This window comes from Octodon degus, unplaced genomic scaffold (genome assembly GCF_000260255.1).
Source record: "Octodon degus isolate 3935 unplaced genomic scaffold, OctDeg1.0 scaffold00281, whole genome shotgun sequence".
In the NCBI taxonomy this organism is placed as follows: domain Eukaryota; kingdom Metazoa; phylum Chordata; class Mammalia; order Rodentia; family Octodontidae; genus Octodon; species Octodon degus.
In genome coordinates, this window is record NW_004524857.1 from 989,673 (window position 1) to 1,013,999 (window position 24,327).

The following is a 24,327-nucleotide window of genomic DNA, read 5'->3' on the forward strand; positions in this document are numbered from 1 at the left end:
AGGTGGCTTCATTTTACATTTCGTGGCATAGTGCAGTTATACTTTTATTATGAAATAAGTGAAATGTGATTTACCAAACAAAAAATAAAGTGGAAACACAGGACTAAAAAAATGTTATGTTAAGAACAGGCTGATAAGATATGCAAGTTGGAAGTAAGATATATGTAGCCCTCTTCTACTGATCTCTGATTGTTTAGGAGGCCCAGTAGCCCACATCTAAGTTTGATTCTAGTTACCCCAATCTCATCCAGGTGAATGATCCACTAGAGAATGCTTTCAATAATACTCAATGATAAAAGAACATATCAAGAAATGTGTAATCTTCTGAAGGGAAAGGGACATTTCTTCTGTGATATCCTCTCGGTCTGAATGTATGACATTTAGTACAGTGTGGTTGAAATGATCTGTCACAGCTAGGCTCATCTTTGTTAGCATTGTGCCATATCTGAAACACAACACACACACACACACACACACACACACACCCCACCTGCATTCCAACTAATATCACACATGAAGAGTGAAGGAAAAATATACTATGCTTGTAGTTTCTTCTCCTTTTTTACTTGGTACAGGGTCTCACTATACACCTCAGGCTCACACTGATCCTCTTGTCTCAGGCTCCCCGGCGCTGGAATAACAGGTGTGTGCCACCACACCTGGTTTCGGTGGCTGGCTCAGTGCACCTGGGGTTCCGGGGCCAGCAGGGCATGCGGTACGGATCAACTACGGGTCCTCGCACGTGCCAGACAGGCAATGAGAAAGGCAAGCTATCTCCCCGGCCTGTAGTTTCTAGTCTACTTGTCCAGTAGTTCATTATGGTCACAGGAGAATTGTTACTGCTGGAGGGAACTGAATAAAACTCACAGAACTTGGGCCTCTTTATGCTACCACAATCAATGCCATTTCCTCTAGGTATAATCTCCATTTTAATCAGCCCACATTACTGTAAGAATTAACACATTAAATTACTGAGTACTTAGGCTCAAATTGCTCTTACACGCAGTCTAAAGAACTAATTGACTTTGAAATTGTATTTTCTCCCAGTTAAGGTACATATGATTCATCTACTTCATCCCTAAATCATAACTGATGAAATTCCAATGCTCAATTCCAAAACATGAGAATCATTCATTAACAAGAAAACATGAAAAGAAATATTAGGCAATTTATACTTTAAATTCACAGGCATTAAGAATGTTTAATCAGAAAAAAAAAGAAAAAGAAAAAAGAAAATAAAACAAAAAAAAAGAGCCGGTCAAATAAATAGTTTAGCGGATTAAAGCACCTGCAAGTAGGCCAGGGGCCAGGGGTTCAATGCCCGGGCCTGCTGTGCCCGCCCCACCACCCAGGGTGCGCTGAGATGGCTCTTGAGACTGAGAGTGGTACCGCATACCTATAATCTCAGCACTTGGGAGACTGTAAACAGGAGAATCGCTATGACTCCGATCTACTAGTGAGACCCTGAACACCCTGTAGACCCTTCCCTAAAATATAGAGAAAAAAAGTGAGTAAATAAATAAAATAAGAATGTTTAATTAAGGAGTGTGTGTGTGTGTGTGTGTGTGTGTGTGTGTATCAGAGGGGTCCATTTTTATGATAGTGTCTAAAATATAAAAACAGCAAAGAGATGTAGTGGCACACACCTACTATATTCCCAGGATTCTGGGAGGCTGAGGCAGAAAGATTACACATTCAGGCCCTGTCTGAGTAACTTAGTGACTTTATTGATCCTGTCTCAAAAAAGTAAAAGGCCAAGAATGTGCCTCAAAAGGAAAGCCCTGGGTTCAATCCCCAAAACCACTAAACAAATAAATACGTGCACACACACATACGCATTTATTAGTTAATCAAATATTCCTTAGGTTTTTATATAAATGCATTAAAATTCTCCATTATATTTAACCACAAAAAGATGTGTTTTAAAATAAGAGAGAGCAAGAGAGAGAGAGAACAAGTATAAAAGAAGCTCTTCCCTCTGAAGTACAGCTCTAAATAGAACTAGATTGTTTTGCCTCAAAATGTATCACAAGGTAGTAAAATAAAATTCAGCTTTCCAATCTATTCTCTCATCATAAGATATGCTATCCTCAAATATTTTACTATTACTGCATAGACTTATTTTACATTTACAAAGCCAATTTCTGCATTATTTTAGTTTTGCCTGGTTTAAAGTCACATAGGAATATATTGATGCTCCTCCAGTAAACCATATACATATTCCCTTAGGAGATAGGGTAAGTGTAGTTAAAACACAAAATTCATGCTACATAAAAATTCTTTCATAACAATCATAGTGCTATTTTCCTCCTAATTAAATTATCTGTTCCTTTTTAATCATATAAACTATTCTCCTCCCTTTTGGTAATAATAAACCTGTTTGTGGCTATCCCACAGTTCTGCCTAAATGGTTTCAGCTGTCACTTCTGAATCCAAAAATACATGAGCCGCCTGGGGCTGGTAACTGGAACATGAAGCATTTCCAACCACATTTCCATCATGTAAAACCAGCAACCTGAAAAATTTCTTCCATTAAAACAAAAAAATTACTATCTGTCTTCTTGTAACGACATCATGGGGAGACAAAGTGGACGGCTCTGCCAAGGCCGCAGGATTGCTGTAAGCCATTCTCTGATTAAAACGGATGTGGACATTCACGTCCTAATAGTTTGTGTCAGAAGCATTTTCATCATTGTAAGCGCTAATTGCTACAGAACATATCTATATGTTAAACCAGAGCATAGCTATATGTTGTATCATTTACTTTCTTATAATATTTTTAGGTTAAAACAATTTTCTTTCTTAAAGTTAAATTCAATGTACAGTCTTGGGACAGTTCAAGAAATTTGTAGAAATTTTTTAGAAGAAACAAAGAAAGAAGTGAGGCTTTCTGAAATGGTAAGTCGATAGAAACATGCTATTCCAGCATCAGAAAATGTGCACAGTGTACCGCCTAAAGCAGTCTACATCAAGCCACTGCTTTAAGAAGATATTTATTCATGTTATTTTGAAACCAAACTTAATTTCTTAGAAGGAAAACACAAAAAGCTAGTGAACGTAAAGAATGGAATGTACCGATCATCCAACTTCAACAAGAATTCGAAAAAACAGGCAAAAGTGGGCCTTCCAATTTTTTTGACTCAAAACTTGAGATGGAGGAGAAAAAAGAAAGGATCTGGAAAAGTTCTCAGTAATATCCGACTCTGCATACACCTTCTAGAACTGCCTTGCAAGAAACAAGGGTGATTCTAAAATTAGAGTCAGAGCAACATGAACCAAAGAAGTCACAAACTGAGGATTAAGAATCAAGGGAGGAGAGACACCAAGAACCAGGAAGACACAGGAAATAAAGGGACTATTCTGGGATAACTTTTTTAGGTTACAGAGATAGACAGAAGAGCCACATGGTTGGTTCTATGCAGTATGAGTAACTCTGTGTGGCTGCTGGTCAGGCTAAGTATGAAAATGCAATTAACTATGCTGTAACGAGCTAGAGGCATATACAGGTTTTAATTTTAAAAATAATTCTAAAGCATTTCAGCAAAAGGAAAACATTAAACAACTATAATTTGTTAATTTTTTCTCCCATACTTTTGGCATATTATTTGAAAACCAGTATGATTTTCAAACTCTTAAAAAATGAATGAAGGACTATAAAGTATATAAAGATAAATGTAAAAAGCAGTAAGTTTACTGATGATTATGGGGGATGGCAAGCAAATAAATACCAATATATTCTTCCATTTTAAATGAATTAAAACATTTATCCCCTTGTTCTTATCATCTGACCAAGTAGTAATAATTTTAGAAGGATTTTGCTTAAGGCCATACCAAAGTATGTATTAAAACAAATGTTAATATTTGAGAATGTAAAATAGTGTAGAATTTTCAACATGTTTATACATGCCTTATTACTTATGGAACAGAGGTGGGCTACAGACTCCAAGACAGAAAATAGCAAAAATCTCCTGGATTGCAGAAAATTTGCAGCTTGAAAAGTATGTTACAAATGCAAAGTTCATTGAGATCTTCCTTGCTGGTAGTAACGCTCAGTGCAGAGTGACAAAACTTTCAGAGAAAGTCCTGTCAAGCACTGAGGTATATGAAATGTCTCTTTTTATAAATACAACAAAAAGGGCACTGACCCTACTCTTCCTATGATACTCCTGAAGCCTAACCACTTTGAGGTAAGGATCTGTCTTCTTATCAAAATTTTATTTTTTTAATTATTTTAACAGAGCAGACATAAAGGGGCAATTATAATTTAGATTTCTCAAATTTAATGAGTGAAAGTGTAACACGATTGTTATTCTTTACAACTCAAGACTTTACCAATAGGCGGATAGTTTGAAGTGCAAGAAATTAAGGATTAGTGAAATATACTGCTAAGAATCTATAAAACTATAAAACATTTTTCAAGTAGCCCTTGTAGTACCGAACAATAAAAAATGTCAGATTTGGGGATGAGGAGCTGTCATGGATTCTTGTATTCTGAGTAGTTCTAAGAGTTAAATGGAGTAGAAATTCCAAACTGTCTTCTTCTAAACATCTATAGTCAAAAGTCAATTTTACAACTTGCTTGTGATGTATGTATAAAATTATTTTCTCAATATATATCTATACTATATATATATATATGTATTATATGTGCATATATTTTCCAAAGATGAAATAATCATTTCCTTCTTTGCTATCAGCCTTGCCAAATCCATGGATAAAGAAAGTGCGCTATAATCCACTGTTATAAAAGAGTAATAAACTAAAGACAGTCTGAAAAAGAGTAGTTTTATTTTTTCTTATGAATTATATGCTTGCAAACTTTCAAAAATAATAACTTTCCCAGGATCTTCACATATGTGACAGATCCAGCTGATATCTTCAGTAAGAATCCTGAAACTTCCAGAAGTAAGGATCAACATTATTGGTCCTCATTATTTTTTTAGTTCTTTCATGCTAACATGCAGTCAGTGAATCAAAGCTAAAAATACATAGTTCTTTGTTGGTACAATTTGTCATGAAAAGTTCGCTAATTTTTTTTTTCCTTACCTACTCTGTCTAGATGAATTTGGGTAACACTCTTCTGATGGTGGGAATGAAAATACTATTTGAAAGTCAGATTTAGGAAAACTGTACAAGAAGTTACCAGTGCTCAAATTTGAATCAATTACCAAAAATAATGTCAGAAGGCCATACTAGAGTATTTTAGGTAGAATATCTGTCAATGTTTACCTCTAAACAAATAATTGGGCTTAATCTATATTTACCATAAACAAAATACGAAGCCTGTTGTAATCATTTCTAACAAAGAAAATAGAAAATGCTTGGTAAAGATGACCACACCTGTGCTCTGCTTTTGACTAATCTATGACAGAAAAATTTAGGGTAAACTAGCTGACTCAGGCCATCACTGAAAATGTAAGATCCTTTAGTTTTATTGTTTTTTTCCTAGAGATTGAACCCAGAGCCTCATGTATGCTGGGCAAGTACTCTACCATTGACCTTCCTACTCCCCACAAAATATGAGATTCTTCTTAGACATTAAAAAGCTAGAATCAAAGTGCTTACTAAAATATTTAAAAGCATCACTACCTGAGTTTATTTTATTAATAATTTTGAATTTATGCAAAATATAAAACAACATCAAAGATGAGCAAGGAACACATTTAAAAAGAGTATCAATACATAATCACATTTCTTGATTTGAAATAATACATGAACATCCAGCAGTATAAAATATTTAAAATGTATGTGCCATACATGAAACTAATACAGACATAAACACGCATACATAATTATGCTCATATAACCTGTACTGATCATAAATCACAAGTCTTCAAAGATACCACATGGTAGCACTGACTCTCCAATGGCTGAACAGTAAGTAATCTGGGATATGTTAATGAGGATAGGCCAAGTTATGCTGTACTAACAAATGATCGTTGTCTTCATTGGCCAAAGCAAGGGACACTGCCATGCCTAAGTTCAACAGGAAAAGCAGGCATATCTAACAGCCCTGGGCATGCTGAGCCGGCCACCAAGACTGGGTGTGGTGGAGCATGCCTGTAACCCCAGCACTGGGGAGGCTGAAAACAGGAGGATCACTGTGAGTCTGAGCTATATAGTGAGACCCAATACCAAATACAAGGGGAAAAAAAAGTAAGGTAGTACACTGCATTAGGCAAATCCTATTCGATCTTTTCTTCATTCATAGTAAGTAACAATATTAAGTACTGCAAATAAGCCAAAAAGATTCTTTAAAAAGTAACAACACAAACTTTCTTTTCAATGAACTTTTTGGTTTGTCATGAACTTTGAGTAACTAGTGTACTTTGACAATAACAATATAGAGTAATAGTAACTATTGTTATCCTCTTATTATTTAGTTATAAAATTTTGTTTGATTTTTCCATAAAATAAAAATGGTGACAACAGCCACAAAAGAACATTACACACATACATATGCATATATATTTGTATTGAATTTTGGGGGTTTTGTTTGTTTGCACGTTTGGTTGGTTGGGTTTTTTGTTGTCTGCTTGTTTGTTTTTGAGAGGGGTCTCACTATGTAGATCCCACTGGCCTTGAATTTACTATATAGCACAGGCTGGGCTTAAACTTGTGATCCTCCTGCAGAATTACACAGCTTTCCTCAATGTACTTTCTAAAATTCTACCTGGACTACTCCACATTGCATCTCTTCTCACTGTGTTGCCCCCAATCATTTTTACTAAACAATGTAGTGCAATAGAAAGGCTAAGAGAACCTACAAAATCACCCAAGTGTCCCTGCCAACGGCTAACACAGAAAGTAATAACTGACAGCCACAGCCTGAAAACAAAGGTCACATGTTCAAGAAAAAAATAAAAGAATAACCAAAAAGATGGAAAACTCTTACTTAGCAAATAGCTACCATGACGAATTAGCTTTTCTCATTCTGAATTATGAAACAGAACTGAGGCATGAACATCTGTTGTGGATTTAGAAGGAGGCTGTATGTGCCAGAGAGAAAGGAGAAAATCACCCTGCAAGCTAGGCATTCACTCAGAACACTGCATTTTCTCTCTATAATTGAGGTCTTTCAGAGTACACATAATGGAACTGCAAAATAAAAATGTACACATTTAAATATTCTTAATAATTAAATTTTAAAGTAAGGCCATTATATATACACTAACATTATAAGCCTATCTATCTTGCTTATAAAATACCAGCGAATGTATGAATGTGTACCACTGTGTGCCAATCATTATCACCATAATATTTCATAATGAACACCAAAATACTGGCCCCTCAGCCTGATAACAAGCATAAATACTTTTCAAAACAGTACATCCTAAGAAGGCATATGGACACTCTAGAGCCTGTCTGTATTTCTAAAGTTTTAATGATGGCTTATTAAAACAGCCACTAATCTAATGGCTGTTTTCAAATATCTTCACGCCCACTTGTCACATTTAATAAAATCTGACAATCAGTAAACAATAACTTACACGCTTCACAGCATTAAGGTGAAAAAATTACCTAATTACAAAGTGGGTCATACAACAACAGGCTTATGCATTTGTTCATATTTAAACTTATTAAGAGTGGCTGGGATTCCAAGATAAAAATGACAATAACTGAACACACACATCTACTCTGTGCTCCACCAGATTGCTGCTTACCACATTTTAGGTGCTTTAACACAGGAACAAGATCCTCACATTCAAGCGAAGAAAAATACTAAGTTGGCAATGAATAAAGCCCAGAAGCATACGATTTACACAGAATAAATACTTTAACATAGAAGTAGCGGGACCAGGAAGTGAGGATGAACACAAGGTCTGTTAAGGAAGACTGGTTGAAAGCCCTAACTGTAGTTGTTTAACCTGTAGGTTTCCTTAATGACCTTCCCAAACACACAGCACCTGCCTAAACTGAGAAAGGTGACCAGTTGGGGACAGAGATACCATCCTCAAGCAGAGGAACTGAGTGGGGCCTGATTCCCCCCTCTGCCTCCAGAAGAATGGCAGTGCAGGAGTAGAAAAGCCTTCACTGGAAATCTTAGTGCACCGCAGGAAAGATGGACGCACTCTGCCAGGTGACCCAACAAGATGGCTGAGCTTCTACAGAGGAACTCATGGAATCAGGTACCCACACTTGAGCCAAGGCCCCAGTTAGGTTGCTTCTACACCAGCCATCTGATTAGAGACACAAATATTAAAAATAGACAAAACTAAAAGGGAAAAAAATAAGTAAAACATTTCATGGAAACAGTTTTACTAGTAGTTAATTTTCAAAAAGACATTAATATTTTCAGTAAAATAAAAATGCTGCAATTTTAAAACAAGAAAAGGGATAATATAAATGTAATATTGTGAGAAAAAATTATCTTTAATTTTAAAAATTAAAATTTGAAAATTTCAACAAAATAAGGAAATCTCTCTTAATTTTGAGCTAAAGGAAAAATAAAAAGACAAGAAAATTAGAAAAAAGAGGGCCGGCCAGATAGCTTAGTGAACTAAAGTGCCTGCTTAGGCAGAGAGCAGCGGCTGGGTTTAATCCCTGGTGTGCCGAGCTGGCCCCATCCCCGGGGCACACTGACAGGGTGATTGAGACTGGGCATGATGGTGCACACCCATAATCCCAGCACTTGGGAAACTGAAAACAGGAGTAACACTATGAGTCCCTTCTGTGTAGTGAGACTCTGAAGGCCTTGGACTAAATATACTAAAAAAAAGAAAAAGAAACAAAGAAAATGAGAAAAAAAAGAACATTAGAACAGCAACCCAAACATCAAATATTCATAACAACAACAACAAAAAAAAAAACAAAACAAAACAAAACACACACACACATACAAAACTTTGGGTCCAGGGAGATAGCTCAGTAGAATAAGTGCTTGCCTGGCAAGTGCAAGGGCCTCAGTTCAATCCCTGGTTCCACCAAGAAAAAAAAAAAAAGTCAAATATTCAAATGAAAGAAGGTCCAAAAGACAGAGGCAAGGCAAGACAAAGGAAGAAAATTATAACAAAATGATTTAAGATAATTTCTTGGAACAGAAGGAAATATGCATCCTAAAAATGCTCAATATTATTAATCATTAGAAAAATGCAAATAAAGTGACAATCACATACCACACATCTGCCATATAAAGACGACAGTCAGAGGTGCTGATGAGAGTGTGAAAAAACTAGACAGCTATGTGGTGCTAGTTAGGTCATAAAACAATGTGTGTGCTTTGGAAACAAAACAGGCTAGCAGCACTTCAAAGAGCTGAAGACCGAATTATTCAGAAACTGCCTACCTACATGCATGCTCAAAGGAACTGAAAACAGACACTGAGAAACGATGTGTACACACAATGTTTATACCAGCACTATTTACACCAGCCAGAGCCAGGAGAAACCCTAAATGTGCATCAAAACATGAGTGGATCAACATTACATAACCACAGATGGAATATTATTCAGCTTTAAAAAATAATCAAGTACTAGCCAAGGATGTCACCGTGCACACCTAATCCCCACACTCTAAGAGGCTGAGGAAGGAGGACCACAGGTTCAAGTTCAGGCTAGCGAGATACTGTTTCAAAATAAAAGTTTTGAAAAAAAAATCCTGAGGTTAGAGCTCCATACAAAGGTCTCCAGTACTGAAAAGAAAGAAAAACATTGCATTGATACGTGTTAAACTTGAAAAGCATTATGCTAAGTGAAAGAAGCCACTTGTGAAAGATCCAACCTTAATACACTTTCTTCTATGTGAAAGGTACAGGCAAATCAAAAAGAGACATGACGTAGACTAGTGCTTATCAGGGACAAGGGTGAGTAGTAAATTTAAAATGTCAGCTAATGGACATGGGACTGCTTTATAGGATGAGGAAATGTTGTACAATTAGTGGTGATAATTCCACATATCTACGAAGACACGAACAACTGAATGCTATCCTTGAAAAAGGAAAATTTATTAACCTCCAGATAGCTGTTACAGTACCAAAGAAAAGGTAAGAATGGAAGAACATGAGTGTTTATGTTAAAAAGGTAATCCAATGAAATTTAAGCAGAATCTCTATTCTTTCTTTGTTTCCACAGAAAATATTAGAACAGTGAAAATGAAAGTTTTAACAGAAACAATGAAACATAGACAAAAATGGAGTAATCCCATTGAAATGCTACTGAAACATTTTTCCACCCAAGAACTTAACATCTAACCAAAATGTCAATCCTGCAATAGCTGAGCACAGATTGAAGATGCATTCAGAAATGCAATGAGCCTTGAATTAATCATAGAAATAAACAACAGGGAGTGAGTGTTAATTTCATGGAAATCAAGAGTTGAACAGAGAGGGAAAAACATTCATAGCATACTACATCCTTCAGCACCAGAGAGTCATACCGATTTAATAATGTAAATACAAAAAAAATTAAAACATAAAACAAAACAAAAATAATTAAAATACTCAATTTTAATCTAATTAAAATTCTAACATCTATAATGACAAGATGGCTGACATGAAGGCTGGCCAGAGAAGCAATGTATATTTGTTTTAAAGAGGTAGAATGGAGCAAAAAAAAAAAAAAAAATCCTGAATTCCTATCTTGCAGTGGCAGAATCAGTGGGTACTCCCAAAGATGAATAATCAGAAAGTGACAGCAAAAACAACAACAACAACAAAAACCTTTCAAAGATACTTGGAAAGGCATGGGGAGATAGCTCAGTGGAATAAGTGCTTGCTTGGCAAGTACAAGGTCCTGAATTCAATCCCTGGTAACACACGCACACACACAAAAAGATATTTGGAAAAAAATAATCAACTAAAAATGTAGAAAGTTTTGGGGAAAAATTGTGGTTTCTCATGAGCAGACCTAAAATAGACTTTAATCTACATTCAACCATACTTTGTATAAGAATAATTATACAGCAAAACTGATCACTTTTGATAAAAGTTTACTATTCCTTTGCCAAACAAAGAAGGTAAACTAAAACAATGGGCCAGGAAGATAGCTTGGCACTCAAAGCACCTGCCTGGCAAGCACAAGGACTGGGGTTTAATGCCTAGGACCACATGCTGTGCTGGCCCCATGTGGAGCTAGCCACCAGAGTCTGGCATGGTGCCACAGGCCTGTAATCCCAGCACTGGGGAGGCTGAGACAGGAGGATCACTATGAGTCTGAGCTGTGTGGTGAGACCCTGTACCACATAAATAATAAATGATTTAAAAGCACTATCAAATTCAGTGACATTAACTATTTAAGAAATTCAAGGCATTTATTCAAAAATAAATAGTATTTATTTTTTACAATAAAATATTTAAAGTAAGTAAAATAAAATAAGCATTTTATTTTACAATGATATGTATTTTTCAACTTATTGCTTGTGAAAATTAGTAAAAAGTCATTTCATTTTGTAAATATATAATTATGTATAGTTTATCACTTAGAGCTGAGTTTGTTAATGATTTTTTCCTCCAATTCCCTAATGAGCTAATCAAACTTAATGAGAAGATAATTGGAAATATTGATTAGGTTCATCCTAATCTTGGACTTTTTTATCCAGTGGCAGCTTTTGTACCTTAGCCAAAGCTTTCTCTCAGGCTATCATTATTGTCAGTTTTATTTCATTTAATGCATTAATCTCCTACTTTCTCTCAATCCCTCATAAAAGCACAGTTCTTCAACATTATTGTTTTCTTAAGAAACATGAGTCATTTATGAGTGAAAAAAACCAAAAGAAATGTTCTTTTCTTTCCAAAGAAATTCTGTTTATTATTGTTCTTATCCTCTCTCTGATTTTTCTACCACTAAATGTTCCAATTTAAGTGATAAAACTCTAAAGTGAGAAAATAATTTACACATCTGAAAACAAAACTAGAGCTTTCATTTGTTGTCATAAGACAATCTGAATATATTTAATGTGTTTTGTGGGTACTCAAGCATTTCATACATAGCAAATTGAAAATCAGGCACATCTATCCTAGACCACACGGACTGAAATAGTAATTTATGATAAGGAGTACCTAATAAGGGTGGCAACAACATGAAATAAAGATAGAACGCAGAGAATACAGATATGAGAAACACAGTAAGACAAAACCCCTAAAATTTCAGCCCCCAACATTATAGTACAAGTTGAGAGTCATGAAAAGAAACTTATTAGATGAGAAAAGCCATCGGGGAAATGGGCAGAAAAGAAGTAAATTGCCCTGGTCCCACCAATAAGAGAAAAGGAGAGGTTCACAGAGACATGGGTTGAACGCTGGCTTGCTTCTCTTTATTCCTGGATTTCTCTTATATCTCAGAATTCTTCTACCTTCTGTTGCCTGCAGGTTCAGTCATCCGGGATGCTTGCATCTGTTCCCACTTGGTACCTGGTTCCTCTGAACAAAAACCTCCCCATTCAGAACATGTAATCATACATTGTGCTGTGTAACTACACCCAAACAGTACACGAAGCAAAATATCCTTGAAAGCCTTCCAAAAAAAAGAAAGCCTTCCATACAGGCAAGACTGAACCAAGGCTGTCACTAAAACACAAATACACTGCAATCCACGGCACACGTGGATCTGTGACAGTAACTTGGAGCCAGAGTGGCTCAGAGAGACCATTTACTCTATGATCAGAATGCTTCAATCTCTGTTAAAGCAAGGGCTGTTTATATCTCTAGAGCCTAAGAATACTAACAAGAGAAGACAGGACATATATGCTGGAAGAAAAACTATAAATGAATTAATGAATGATTGAGTGAATAACCAAAACAAGTTACATTTATGTTTCCAAAAATAATGTCATACAGGACAAGTTTACAACAGTTGTAAAAGCTTGGGCAAATCCTTGGAGTTCCCTGGACCAACACTTCAATCAGGAGGTGGGAAGGACATGGGCGAACATTTGACATCGATCAGATCATGAACTCCCTCATCTGCAAAATGGAGGGATCTTACATTGACTTCATGGCTGCAGTCCAGACTGCACCTAAATTGCATATTCATGCAATGCACGTTAGGAGACTTCTCTATGATGCCGCCAAGGCGTACCCATTTCTCCTGTACTTCTATGCTTTTATTGAGATGAGGCTCACTGCACTACGAGGCACTGAACTGAATTTACAGATAACAGAGCACCTGACCAATCTTCCCAGGGTGAAGTGACAACTAACCTCCTCAAACTCTTACACTTGGCTTTCTTACACTGGCTACAATGCATATGCCATCTTTTCCTCTACTTCATGTGTGTCTTCAACTCAGTCTTTTTGGCACTTTTAGCGGTACCACCTGCCCATCTTACTGTGCCTCCTCTCTGCACACTTTGCTTTGCTTCATTTCCCGTACAACACAGGCCCCAAGCTGCCCACTATGCCGGGGGTAAGCACGGTGGCCGTCACACAGCAAAGTAATCACTCTCCCGCTCTGCATTTGTATTACCTGCTCTTACAGCCTTACCTCTGTGTCAGCTCACACTCGACCCAAAAAATTATTCATACTGTAAAATGAATTATTTGTAAATTAACTTTCTTCCAGCCTATTAAGATGCTTTTAAAAACATCAAATACACTGTTTTACTCACCCCCACACAATAACCTGGAGTCACTTCTTGATGAGATTCTTTTCTAGCCCTTGTCAATATCACCCCAAGGGTCAATTACAGCCCCCAGCCATTACAGCTCAAGCACAGACAGGCCCATAACATCATCATCATATCATTGTGTGAGTCATTAATAAAAATATCAAGAATAAAGTCAAGGACAATGCCCTGTAGCACACCCTAATTGACTTTTGTCCTCACTGATGTCAATTCATTAATCAATAGGGCTCGGGTAAAGTTTTACAACCAACGTAAACTGAAAAAATAATCTATCAACTACCAACTGCATTTCATTTTCTACTCTGGTTATAAGGATCTCATCAGAGTATCTGATACAAGTTTGTTGAAATCAAGAAATAACACTTTCTTACATAAAGACAGTAAAGATCATTAGAAATTTAGGTCTAAATCGTTTTGAATTTCACTAATGCTCCATCTTTGGCGTATATATTTTTAGATTCAGAGATCTGTTCCATCACTTTTCAAAAACAAGCATTTCTACTGCTCTTGCTCTCTGCATACTGGATGATTTCTCAAAGATCATGAACGATGGATCTGCAAATATGCTACCTGTAATTCACTGCACATTCTAAGCATAAACTTCTGGGCCTGCATAATACAAGTTATTTTTGTAGATGTTCATGACATGATTCAGATGCCCAGTATCGGAAGGCATTCCCTACATTGAGAAAATCCCTTGCTTTATGAATTTTGATGGGAGACACGAACCACCCTTAATTTCAAAAGGGAAAATACTAGACACTCACTTTTCTCAGGGTCCTATGCCATCAGAACATGGCGTATGACTTCATCTCAGCCAGTGAAACACACATAGTACTAGCGTAGCACTGGGTGACAACTGAAAGAAGGAGTGAACATGTTGTCTCTTCTCCACGGTGTTCTCCTATAGTCTGCAGTATTACCTCTCAGGAAATCCCCACTACTACCTATGCTTCAGGCTAAATCTTTGGCTTCTTTGTTTGTTTGTTTATTATGTATTTGGTACAGGGTCGCACTAAGCAGCTCAGATTCTTAGTGAGTCTCCTGTTTCAGCCTTCCCAGCACTGGGATTACAGGTGTGCACCATCATGCCTAGTCTCTGTGACTGGCACTGCACACCCAGGGGCAGGGCCACTGCGGCATGTGGCGCTGGGGATAGAACTTGTCCTTGTGCTTGCCTAAGCAGGTGCTTAGCCCACTGAGCTATCTCACAGGCCCTAGGCTAAATCTTTGGGATCATGCTTGACTTCTCTTTGTCTCTTAAATCTCCTTCAAATGATATCAGTTCCACCCTGAAATAATCCCAGAATCCAAGAGCACCTGAGCACCCCCTTCACAGAAATCACCTCATGCTCAGATTCAACTTGGCCAGCCACTTAACTTGTGTCCCGGTTGTAGAATCTGCCCACCTTCAATTTCTTCTTTAATGACAGGCAGATCACTTGGCCTGAGTTAAATCCAAATGTAGTAAAACAACACTCACAAGGAACAGCATAATTTGGACCATATCATGTCCTAGTGTTGGTCATGAGGAAAATCATTGCTTTCTCTGTTCCAGCCACAGGAGCCCTGCTGCACACAGGAGCCTTCTGTCCAGAATGTTCTTCTCTAAAATACACGTGGGTCACTCTCTGCTTCCTTCAGATTTTCTCCTAAATATCTTTTGGCGTCTCAAGAAGGCCTTTCCCGCTCACCCACACATAAAGTTGCACGCCATGTCTATTCACACTACCTTCAGCATCACGGGAAAGCAAAGAAGAGTCAGTTGCTTTTGCAGTGTGCTCTGGAAACCAGAACACTGATGGACTCCTACAGCATTCAAGAACAGATGTGACATAAAATCATGCCAATGAAAGCACTCTTTATAGACTTGGAAATCAAAATGCATGAAGCAGAGAAACTAAACATAAATTATGCGGTAGAGTTTACAGCAGAACCTGTAACTTTCAGCTTCTGGGCCCAAGGAGGGCAGACCTCAGACCACCTCGGAAAACAAGGAAGACAGTTAACACAGGCAGCCTCCAGGGTGATGAGGAGGAGCAGAGCTCTTAGACTCAGAAGACCAAGGCAATAGTTTCATTTTAAGCTTTTAGCTGAACACTTTCAGTAAATCTACTTTAAATTCTTCATTACTTCTTATTAATAAAATATTGGATAAAAATGTATGCCCTCCATACCTCAAATGGCTATAGTGAAACCCAATGAGACAGTCTTTATGGGAGCCCTCCAAAGCACATATAGCACTATAAAACCACCTTATGCAGTTCATAAAACCTGTAGATCACTTTGTATAAGTTTGGGTGACAGTTATTTTTCATGTGGAATATGACATTTTAAAAATGTCATTTTATGTACTAGGATGAAATGTGTTATTAGTTTACATCCTAGTATAAAAAACCAAACGACTGCACTTAATAATATGATTTTCTGTAAACTTATTCAGTATTTTAGAGCTTTACTGAGGAGTAACTGACATATGAACAATGGCATATATTTAATATACACAATTGGGTGAGCTTGCACTTCACAGACGCCTGTGGCACCATCACCACCATCAAGGCAACCCAGCTAAGAAACAGCCAGCTCCCCTAGCTTCGCATACTTCTGGTAATAGTTTTCTGGCAGTAAGCACACTTAAGTCAAGATCTATCCTAACCATTTTTTTTTTAATATATTTAGGACAGCATCTGTGGGGGCTACAGGGTCTCACTACACAGATGGGACTCATAGTGATCCTCTTGTATTCAGCCTCCAAGGGCTGGGATCACAGGCACACGTCACCATGCCCAGTCTCAATCACCATCTCAGTGCACCCCACAGGTGGGGCCAGCATGGCACGTCGGGGTTTGAACCCCAGCCACTGCACTCTGCCTAAGCAGGCGTTTTAGTCTGCTGAGCTATCAGGCTGACCCCGTAACAAATTTTTAAGGGCACAACATCATATTGCTAACTTTAGGCACTATGTTACACAGTAATCTCTAGAATTTATTCATCTTGTAAAACTGAAAGTTTGTACCCGCTTTATAATTTCCCATTTGGTCTCTTCCCATCCCTTGACAAATACCTTTGTATTTAGATTATATTAAATATGTGATGAAAAATGATGCTCCATATGCTTTGCACTTTTGTAATTTAAAATAAAGCTAAACAGGAGCTTAATAGCAACATGTACTTACATAATCACGTTTACTCAATATTTTTATTTATACTTTTAGAATCCTTTTAAAATTTTCTGCATGGTATTCAATAGGGCAATGTGGTCTTCATTTATCTTTGGCTAAAAATGTACAAAATTTAAATTGTTTAATTTTCTGTTTTAATAGAAGAAAAATTGGGGAACACTTTTACAACTAAATACATGTTGAAGTCACGAATTCTAAATCATCGTCTAGTCTATGGCCAGTCTATGGTCACGACCCTCAATGTGCCTAATCCAGTTATCATCCGTATTTCTCTGCCAAGGCCTTAAACCTGTGCATTGAACAGCTGCAGCAATAGACCATGATGAAAGCAGATGTTCCGTGAAGCCAAGGAGCCATCCTCTGAACCCCTCTGAAGAAAGGCAATGCTGCAAAGAGCATTATCACAAGATCCTAATGCCTTAGGACTGAGACATCGGCAAGCGGGGCAGCCACGGGCCAACATGTGCTCAGCCCAAAAGAATCCAGACTGCTGCCTCCACACACTGTGCAAGTGTGCAGGAATCTAGACCTCAGAAAGTTTTAAAAGCTTTTCATAGTTCTTAGGAGAGCCCACAGCATCCTATTTCTGCCCAAATCACCTTAATAACGGCCTCTCCATCATTTTCTCAAGCATTCTTCCACATCACTAACTTCTATCATGTATTTCATTATCCTGACCCTCAGGCATTTTATGAAATCTAAAATGTCATTCACAGCAATTACATAAAAGAGTTAGAATCAGAGTTCTCCTTTAAAGCAATAGAAAGCAATATATTTATACTCTTTGTACATTACAGTAAATAAGAAGTCTTCACTTGTTGAAATACATATTACAGATATGTCCAAAACCCTTGAATACTTAATTCTGAAATCCAAAAGAAAAATCCAATAATGCCCCATAAATCCAAAATTATTTTGCTTTCCATTCACATGCAGGGCTTTATTGAGCATGGGATACTATATTTTCCTACACTGTGCAACTTTTTATACCCTCTCCTTCAAGCAGCATGCTCTTACCTACATAGAACCACAAAATCAACATTGGTTAGAAAATAACTTCAATGTTAACAAATGGGTAATATCAGTACAAGCCTGGGAAATGTTGAGTTGAAAATTTTAATATTGATTTTGGATATTGATTTAATACTGCTAAAAAACAGGGTTCTGTGTCTACCTGTGGGCAAATTAAGTCTACTCCAATGGAAAACACGGAGCAGTGCAGTAACTTGAAGATTTGTTTCATGACACTTAAAATATACCCTGTAGTTGAGGGTATATTGAGGGTATATAAGCATCAGTGATTCAGGCACTGGTTAGTTGATGAAATTTATTTGCATTGTAAAGCAGTTTATCTGTATTAGGGACTCTGCGGAACTCATGATCACATATGCAGTGATCTTAGTAGGGAAAGCTGACAGGCTTCTTTTCCCTCTTCGGACCCAAGTCTCCACCTACAAAAAACTATAAAAGTGAAAAGGATGTACATTCTAATCAGCAAACTGGGCCTGAACCTTGGAAGAGTGACACTTAATCTCCTAATCCTTAGATTTCTCTTTTTTTAAAGTGATGAGAATCATAGGAATGGTACAAGTGACAATGAACACAAAGCCCTTGGCACAGTTCCCAGCATAAAAAGTCAACAAGGGACAGTGGTCATTGTTTTTCTGTACTGTCCCACACTGTCTCAAACATCTTTATCTCCATATTTGCACTCCTTGCTCATCATCCCAAACCCACAACGCTCTCCCTTTTCCTATTCCCTGCCCCCTAAATCTGCTCCAATTCCCAAAGCATTGCATATTCTCAATTGTCACTGCCTTTCCTCTGCCAGCAAGCACAAAAGGAGGAGGCTGGGTATAAGTCTGCAAGCTGCAGTGAGCTCTGGTTGACCAACTTAAAAGTAATAACCTCAATTCCCCTGGCAATATCAGCACCCTCAAAGAACAAAGCTGGAAAGCAGTGGAAGTACAACATTCACACAGTATTTGGGAAGTTATTTTTGTACTGGACAAAATGCCACACAACCAGGCCACTCCTGATAGAGGCGTTTACACCTTCCTCATCAGAGCTGGTGAGATGCTTCACATTCTCTACAGTCTGATGCTCTTCTTCAAACTCTGATTGCAGAGCCACTGAATCCTCTTTTACTTAAACAAAAATCAAACTAATAAATGAGGTATAGAAGCCAAAAGTGTTTCACCAGAAAGAGAGCAAATGGATGGTGGTAAAAGTAATAGAAGAAAAGCAAAAAAAAAAAAAAACAAAAAGGCAAGAAACATAGGGAAGAAAAGAGGATAAAGACGGCGAGGAGAACAGAAAAGCAGTGTAATTATGAAGCTTGAACAATGAAAAACACACTTTGGCCCACTTTCTAAAGAAAAGCCTGAAGCATATCTAACCCCTTCAAAGAAGTTAACACAGAAGTGTTACTGGTGGTTGCTGGGTAGCTGTGATATATGAGCTTGACTGGAGAAGACCTGGACTATCTCTTAAAGAATTGGGACCAGAAGAGCTTCACTCACAAAGCAAAATGCTTACAGTTAGAAGCCAGTCTTAACCAACCAATATTAGAAGATGATGAAATGCTTTTCCTCTTTTTAGAACAATAAAAAGTATAAAATCACCAAATTCGATTTGATTTAGCAGGCATATTTTCTATCCCCACAAATACTTTTTATTTTCTTCTGAGATTTGAAGAATATTTTCATGTTACCATCATTGGTTTCTCCTACAATGTTACCAAGTTTATTGCCCAAACTATTTTTCTTCCTTTTAATGTAATTATCCAATTTGAGAGAGGGATAACTTTTTTATAAAGTATTGCAAAATTTAGAGAGTACAGCTGGAAAAAAAATCTAGATTGAACTGAAATATGTAAACTACACACACTAAGAAATGATATTCCAAAGTTTCAAGTCTAAATCAGTTGAATATATTACTGACTCCAAATCATGGATTAAACAAAAGAAATTATATTTGCATTGATGTGTGAATCTGCAGCCATTCTTGGTAGCCTGAAATGTATGCAATTGCTCAGCTCTAGCAGGCCTGGTAGCCACATTACCATATTATTCAAATGTATCTATCATTTATATGTAAATAGACAAGATGAATGGCTTCTCCTAAGACAACAATTTTCACATGACAAACAGACACAGGCAGACATTAGCAAGATAAAAATGCTGCAAATATTCATTCTTTTGTATTTTTTAAGAAAAAAATGAAAACCATTTCAAATTTCTTAAAAATTGGTTGGTAATTACAAAATGGTGTTTTAATACATTCATAATACCAATAGCTTTTCTTCCCAATAAAAGTCTGCACCAGTGTCATTTGTGTCTTACAAATTACATGCTCTCAGATCCATCTGTGAAAATTGGGATGCTAATTATCATGGTTACATTTCATGATTCCATAGTTAAAGGCTGAAGTGATGCCTTGCAAATACCGTATGTTTTTCTAAGGGAAATAAAGAAAGATTAATTATGAGTTCAAGACCAAGTCTTCTAACAGTAAGACTTTCAACACAATAAGATCATTATACTGTGTGCTATGCAAATTGGAAGTGTTAATTAATAGCTGAATACCAACCTCAAGGGAAAACTTTGAAACATAAATTGTAAGTATAAGGCTTTCTCATATATAGATACAGATATAGATACAGATATAGATATAGATAGCTATCTTCATAAGAATGATTTGTAAAGCAAGTCATAAATTTAAAGGAAAACTATTTTGAATGTCTTTGAGCTTCCTTGAAACTGAAAATAATTATGCTGTTTAATCATGTTTAATGAGCCTAAAATTACAATGGTCACAGTTAGGCTATAAATACCTAATATATCTGAGGGAAATTCAACTTAACATTTTTCTAGATGTATTTTTAAGATATACATTCAAAAATCTCTTATAAGGCCACTATTTTATGCAAAATTATGCTTCATACACTGTACTCAGATAAAATATTCGCTTAAGTACAGCAATCTATTAAAAATCCCCACGATAGCATTGTAAGGATTTTATTCATACTTCACAAGTATGAATCTTTACTTCACTTACCACATATTCAAAGACAAGTGTCAGCGTTTCCTTTGTGTGGATGATGTCATGAAGCAGCACTATGTTAGCATGTTTTAGTCCTTTTAACAGAGAAGCTGCAAGATAAAGTAGACAAAGAGACAATTTATCTTGGGTAACAATCAACTAATACGCTTCATTATCATTTTGGCACACTGTCAGAGCAAAGGCATCTATTTTCCCACGTTCCAAGCCAACAACAATAACAGCTAAGAATCATGGTCAGAGAAATGAGGTTTTCATTTAGATAAAACTCCCCCAATTCCTTTATTTGTTCTCTATTACTCATCTCTATTTTGGTTTTGTATGTTCAGAGAACACACTGAAGGCAATTTTAATTGTTTGAAATTTTTAAGGTTTGTTTTACTGACAATTATTTACTAAGCATATGATTTATCTCTGCAAAAATTCCATGTGCATAAGACAGGTATACTGCTTGTGGTGGGTAGAAAGCTCTATGAATGTTAAATAGATCATCCTGTTTGATGATGGTGAGTTCTCCTAAATCTTTGCTGATTTTTTACAGAGCGATGACTAAAAAAAGTAGTGTTGATGTCTCCCACTGTAATTGTGGATTTGTACATTTATCTTTTGGATTCACTAGTTTTCTACTTGTATTCTGAAGCTCCTAATGCTTACAGAATACACATTTGACACTGTTATTTTATTTTTGTGAATAGACCCTTTTATCAAAAATATGTCACTCTTTGTCCCTATAAATTGTTTTTGCTCTAAGATCTATTACATATTAACAGAGCCATTAGAACTTTCATTTGACTAGTAATCACATGCTATGATTTTATGGTCTTTTTTTTCTTTATCTCACTAATATCACTGTACTTGAAGTGAGTATTTGATAGACTAACCTAGTAAGGTCATGTATTTTTAAAATTCATGCTGCCAATCTCTGGCTTTTAACTGATACACATAGGCCATTTACATCTAATGTAAGTATTAATACATGAGGTCACCTTTCATTGTACTTGTTTTTCCCTGAAGTATCTTACAATTTAGTTTCCATTTCTGATCTGATTTTGTCTTCTATCTTGATCGGAAACTCAATGAACTCCTCTTTGATTTCATGTTTTACTACTTTTCTGCTTATTCCTCTACTTTTGATTCGTCAATGATTTTTGATCCATATATCCAAAAAGCTGCATGAGAATGTTAAGTTCATATTATAGCATTGTATATAATTTTAACTTCATAGTTTTTTTTTTTTTTAAATGTATTTAGAACAGGATCTACAGGGTCTCACTACACAGACCAGACTCATCGTGATTCTCCTGTTTTCAGCCTCCCACGTGCTGGGATTACAGGCGTGCACTACCACGCCCAGTGTCAGTCACCTTCTCAGTGTGCCCGGGGGGCGTGGGGCTGGAATGGCACTCCAGGAATCACACCCCAGCTGCACTTTAACCTGCTGAGCTATCGGCTGGCCCTTCATAGCTGATTTTTACAGTTCTATCAGCTAGAATACATATATTCTTATTCTGTATCGATTGAGGCTACCTTGTTCTATTCGTAGTTATTTAATGAAATGCGCTCCTGTTGTGGGAGTCCTCTCTTCTGTCAGCTTTGCCTGCTTCTACCTAGTTTTTGTAGATGATTCTAATAGAAGAAATTGGGCAGTGAAAAGTGAGATGCCATGTTTATTTCATGTTTCCATGAGCTCCTTCATTTTCTCCTTTCCCTTCACTCTTTATACTCATTATCACTGCCTTCAGGGATTCCTACCATTTCTTGACATATCTTAAGCTCCCTTGGAAGCAACATTTTCCATGGGCCACCATTTTCTTTTACTGTGCCTCTCCTTCTGGTAGCCACTGCTCTAAGACATGTGGAATCCCAACTTGCCCTTGCTGTAGTGGGTTTGCCTGTGCTTTCATCAAGCCCTACATTTATATTCTTTTCTAGTTTCTTAAACTTCTCCTGAGCTTCCCAGGCCCCGCCCTCCACATGCACAGACTTGAGGCTCCTTGTTCATGCCTTTGAAGTGAGAGGTCGTACACATTTCCTTTGCTCTTGTTGCTGAATTATGACTTTGAGGAGTGGGTATCAAGATCTGGAAGCTACCTTTCATTGCTTTTCTAACTTCTTACCACATAGCAATGCACGGGGTTGGACTTAATGTCACTCCTGATATATGCCTACTACTAGGTCAAGAACTAATATACAGTAGGAAGTGAAATTCACTCACTGCCATTGGACCAGGAATGGGGTGGTGACTCCATGAATAAAAGGAACCAACAGCCACACAATAGCTCTTCACATTTGAAGCTCTATGACTAGCTCCAGCTCCAAATCTCTTCTCCTAAGTTGTTGTTTTCTGCTTTGTTTTGGTTTGGTTTGGTCTGGTTTGGTTTGTTTGTACCAGGGATCGAACTCACACTGGTAACACTCAGTTTCACTACAGGCCACTGTCTATCTATTCCAAATCACAGAGATGACCACAACTAGTGTTAGCAAGTTCAATTCCTGGACAAGAAAAATGTGTTTCTGCCTCTTAAATCCCATTCCTTATACCAAATAAGCCTCTTTTACTATGATTCAAAACAGGAAGGAAACAACCCGAACCATTATAATCAGACTATTCATGACACTGATCATTCACAAAGAGGGAAGAAATTACAAGAAACAAAAAAATGTAAAAACGGAGATTACAATTTCAGTTTTTATGAATACCACAAAAAAAGTTATGTACTTTTTAACTTTTGAATTATCTCCTTATAACCATAGTTTAAAACGGAACTATAGAGTCAGAAGACAAATATACTTAAAAATGACACATTAAATTTTGGTGGTACATTTAAACTTATATCTAATACCATGTTAATTTTTTAACCACAAAACAGAGGAAATATGTAAAGATAATACTTGACAAGACACATAATTTACCTTTTCAAATAACTGAAATCTCATTAGTATATTTATATACTCATAAGTACAAATATTAATTTAATAATAAACCCTCTTCATCCATAAGAACAAAAATAATCAACAGGATTTCCCAGTGTAGTGATGGCCATTCTACTGAAGCATTCAAAGAACATAAGTCTCCTCTGTCACTGCTCTAGAAACACTACAGCCTCCATTTTGGCTTAATATAAGAATCTACACAACTTAAAGGAAGAAAGCAAGATATTTTAAACTTTCCCATCAAGGACCTGTAATGTTTCATTCATTCATCAAACATTTATTCACAATCTAGTTGCAAGCACTGGTGGCCTTGAGCAGACTCCGACCCCTGGGCAAACATTCAATAGTAGCATGGCTGTAAAAAGTGGGCTATCACACCAAAGCCACCCTACGCAAACTGCAGCCTTCTAGCGACCGCGTGACGCCAGCACAAGCGTCGGGAGTGCAGCAACACCAGGGCTCTGGCGGAGATGCTGGGGGCTGCGAGCCTGGGCCTCCACGCAGGTCTGCAGGGGCAAGGCAGCTCTACACTCTCTAGGCTCAGTTTTGTTCTCGATCTAAAACTGTTCTAAAAATGAAGTCTTATTAA

At 37.0% G+C, this 24,327-nt stretch overlaps 1 protein-coding gene across 1 annotated transcript in view; it reads right to left on the bottom strand.

The window, feature by feature from the left end:
• Positions 1-24,327, bottom strand: part of Cdk14 (cyclin dependent kinase 14) — a 546,799-nt gene that overhangs the window by 229,197 nt on the left and 293,275 nt on the right. Inside the window, exon 6 of the mRNA XM_023707130.1 lies at positions 20,802-20,896. Within this exon, the coding sequence (XP_023562898.1) occupies positions 20,802-20,896 (95 nt within the window). The remainder of the gene's footprint in view (positions 1-20,801; positions 20,897-24,327) is intronic.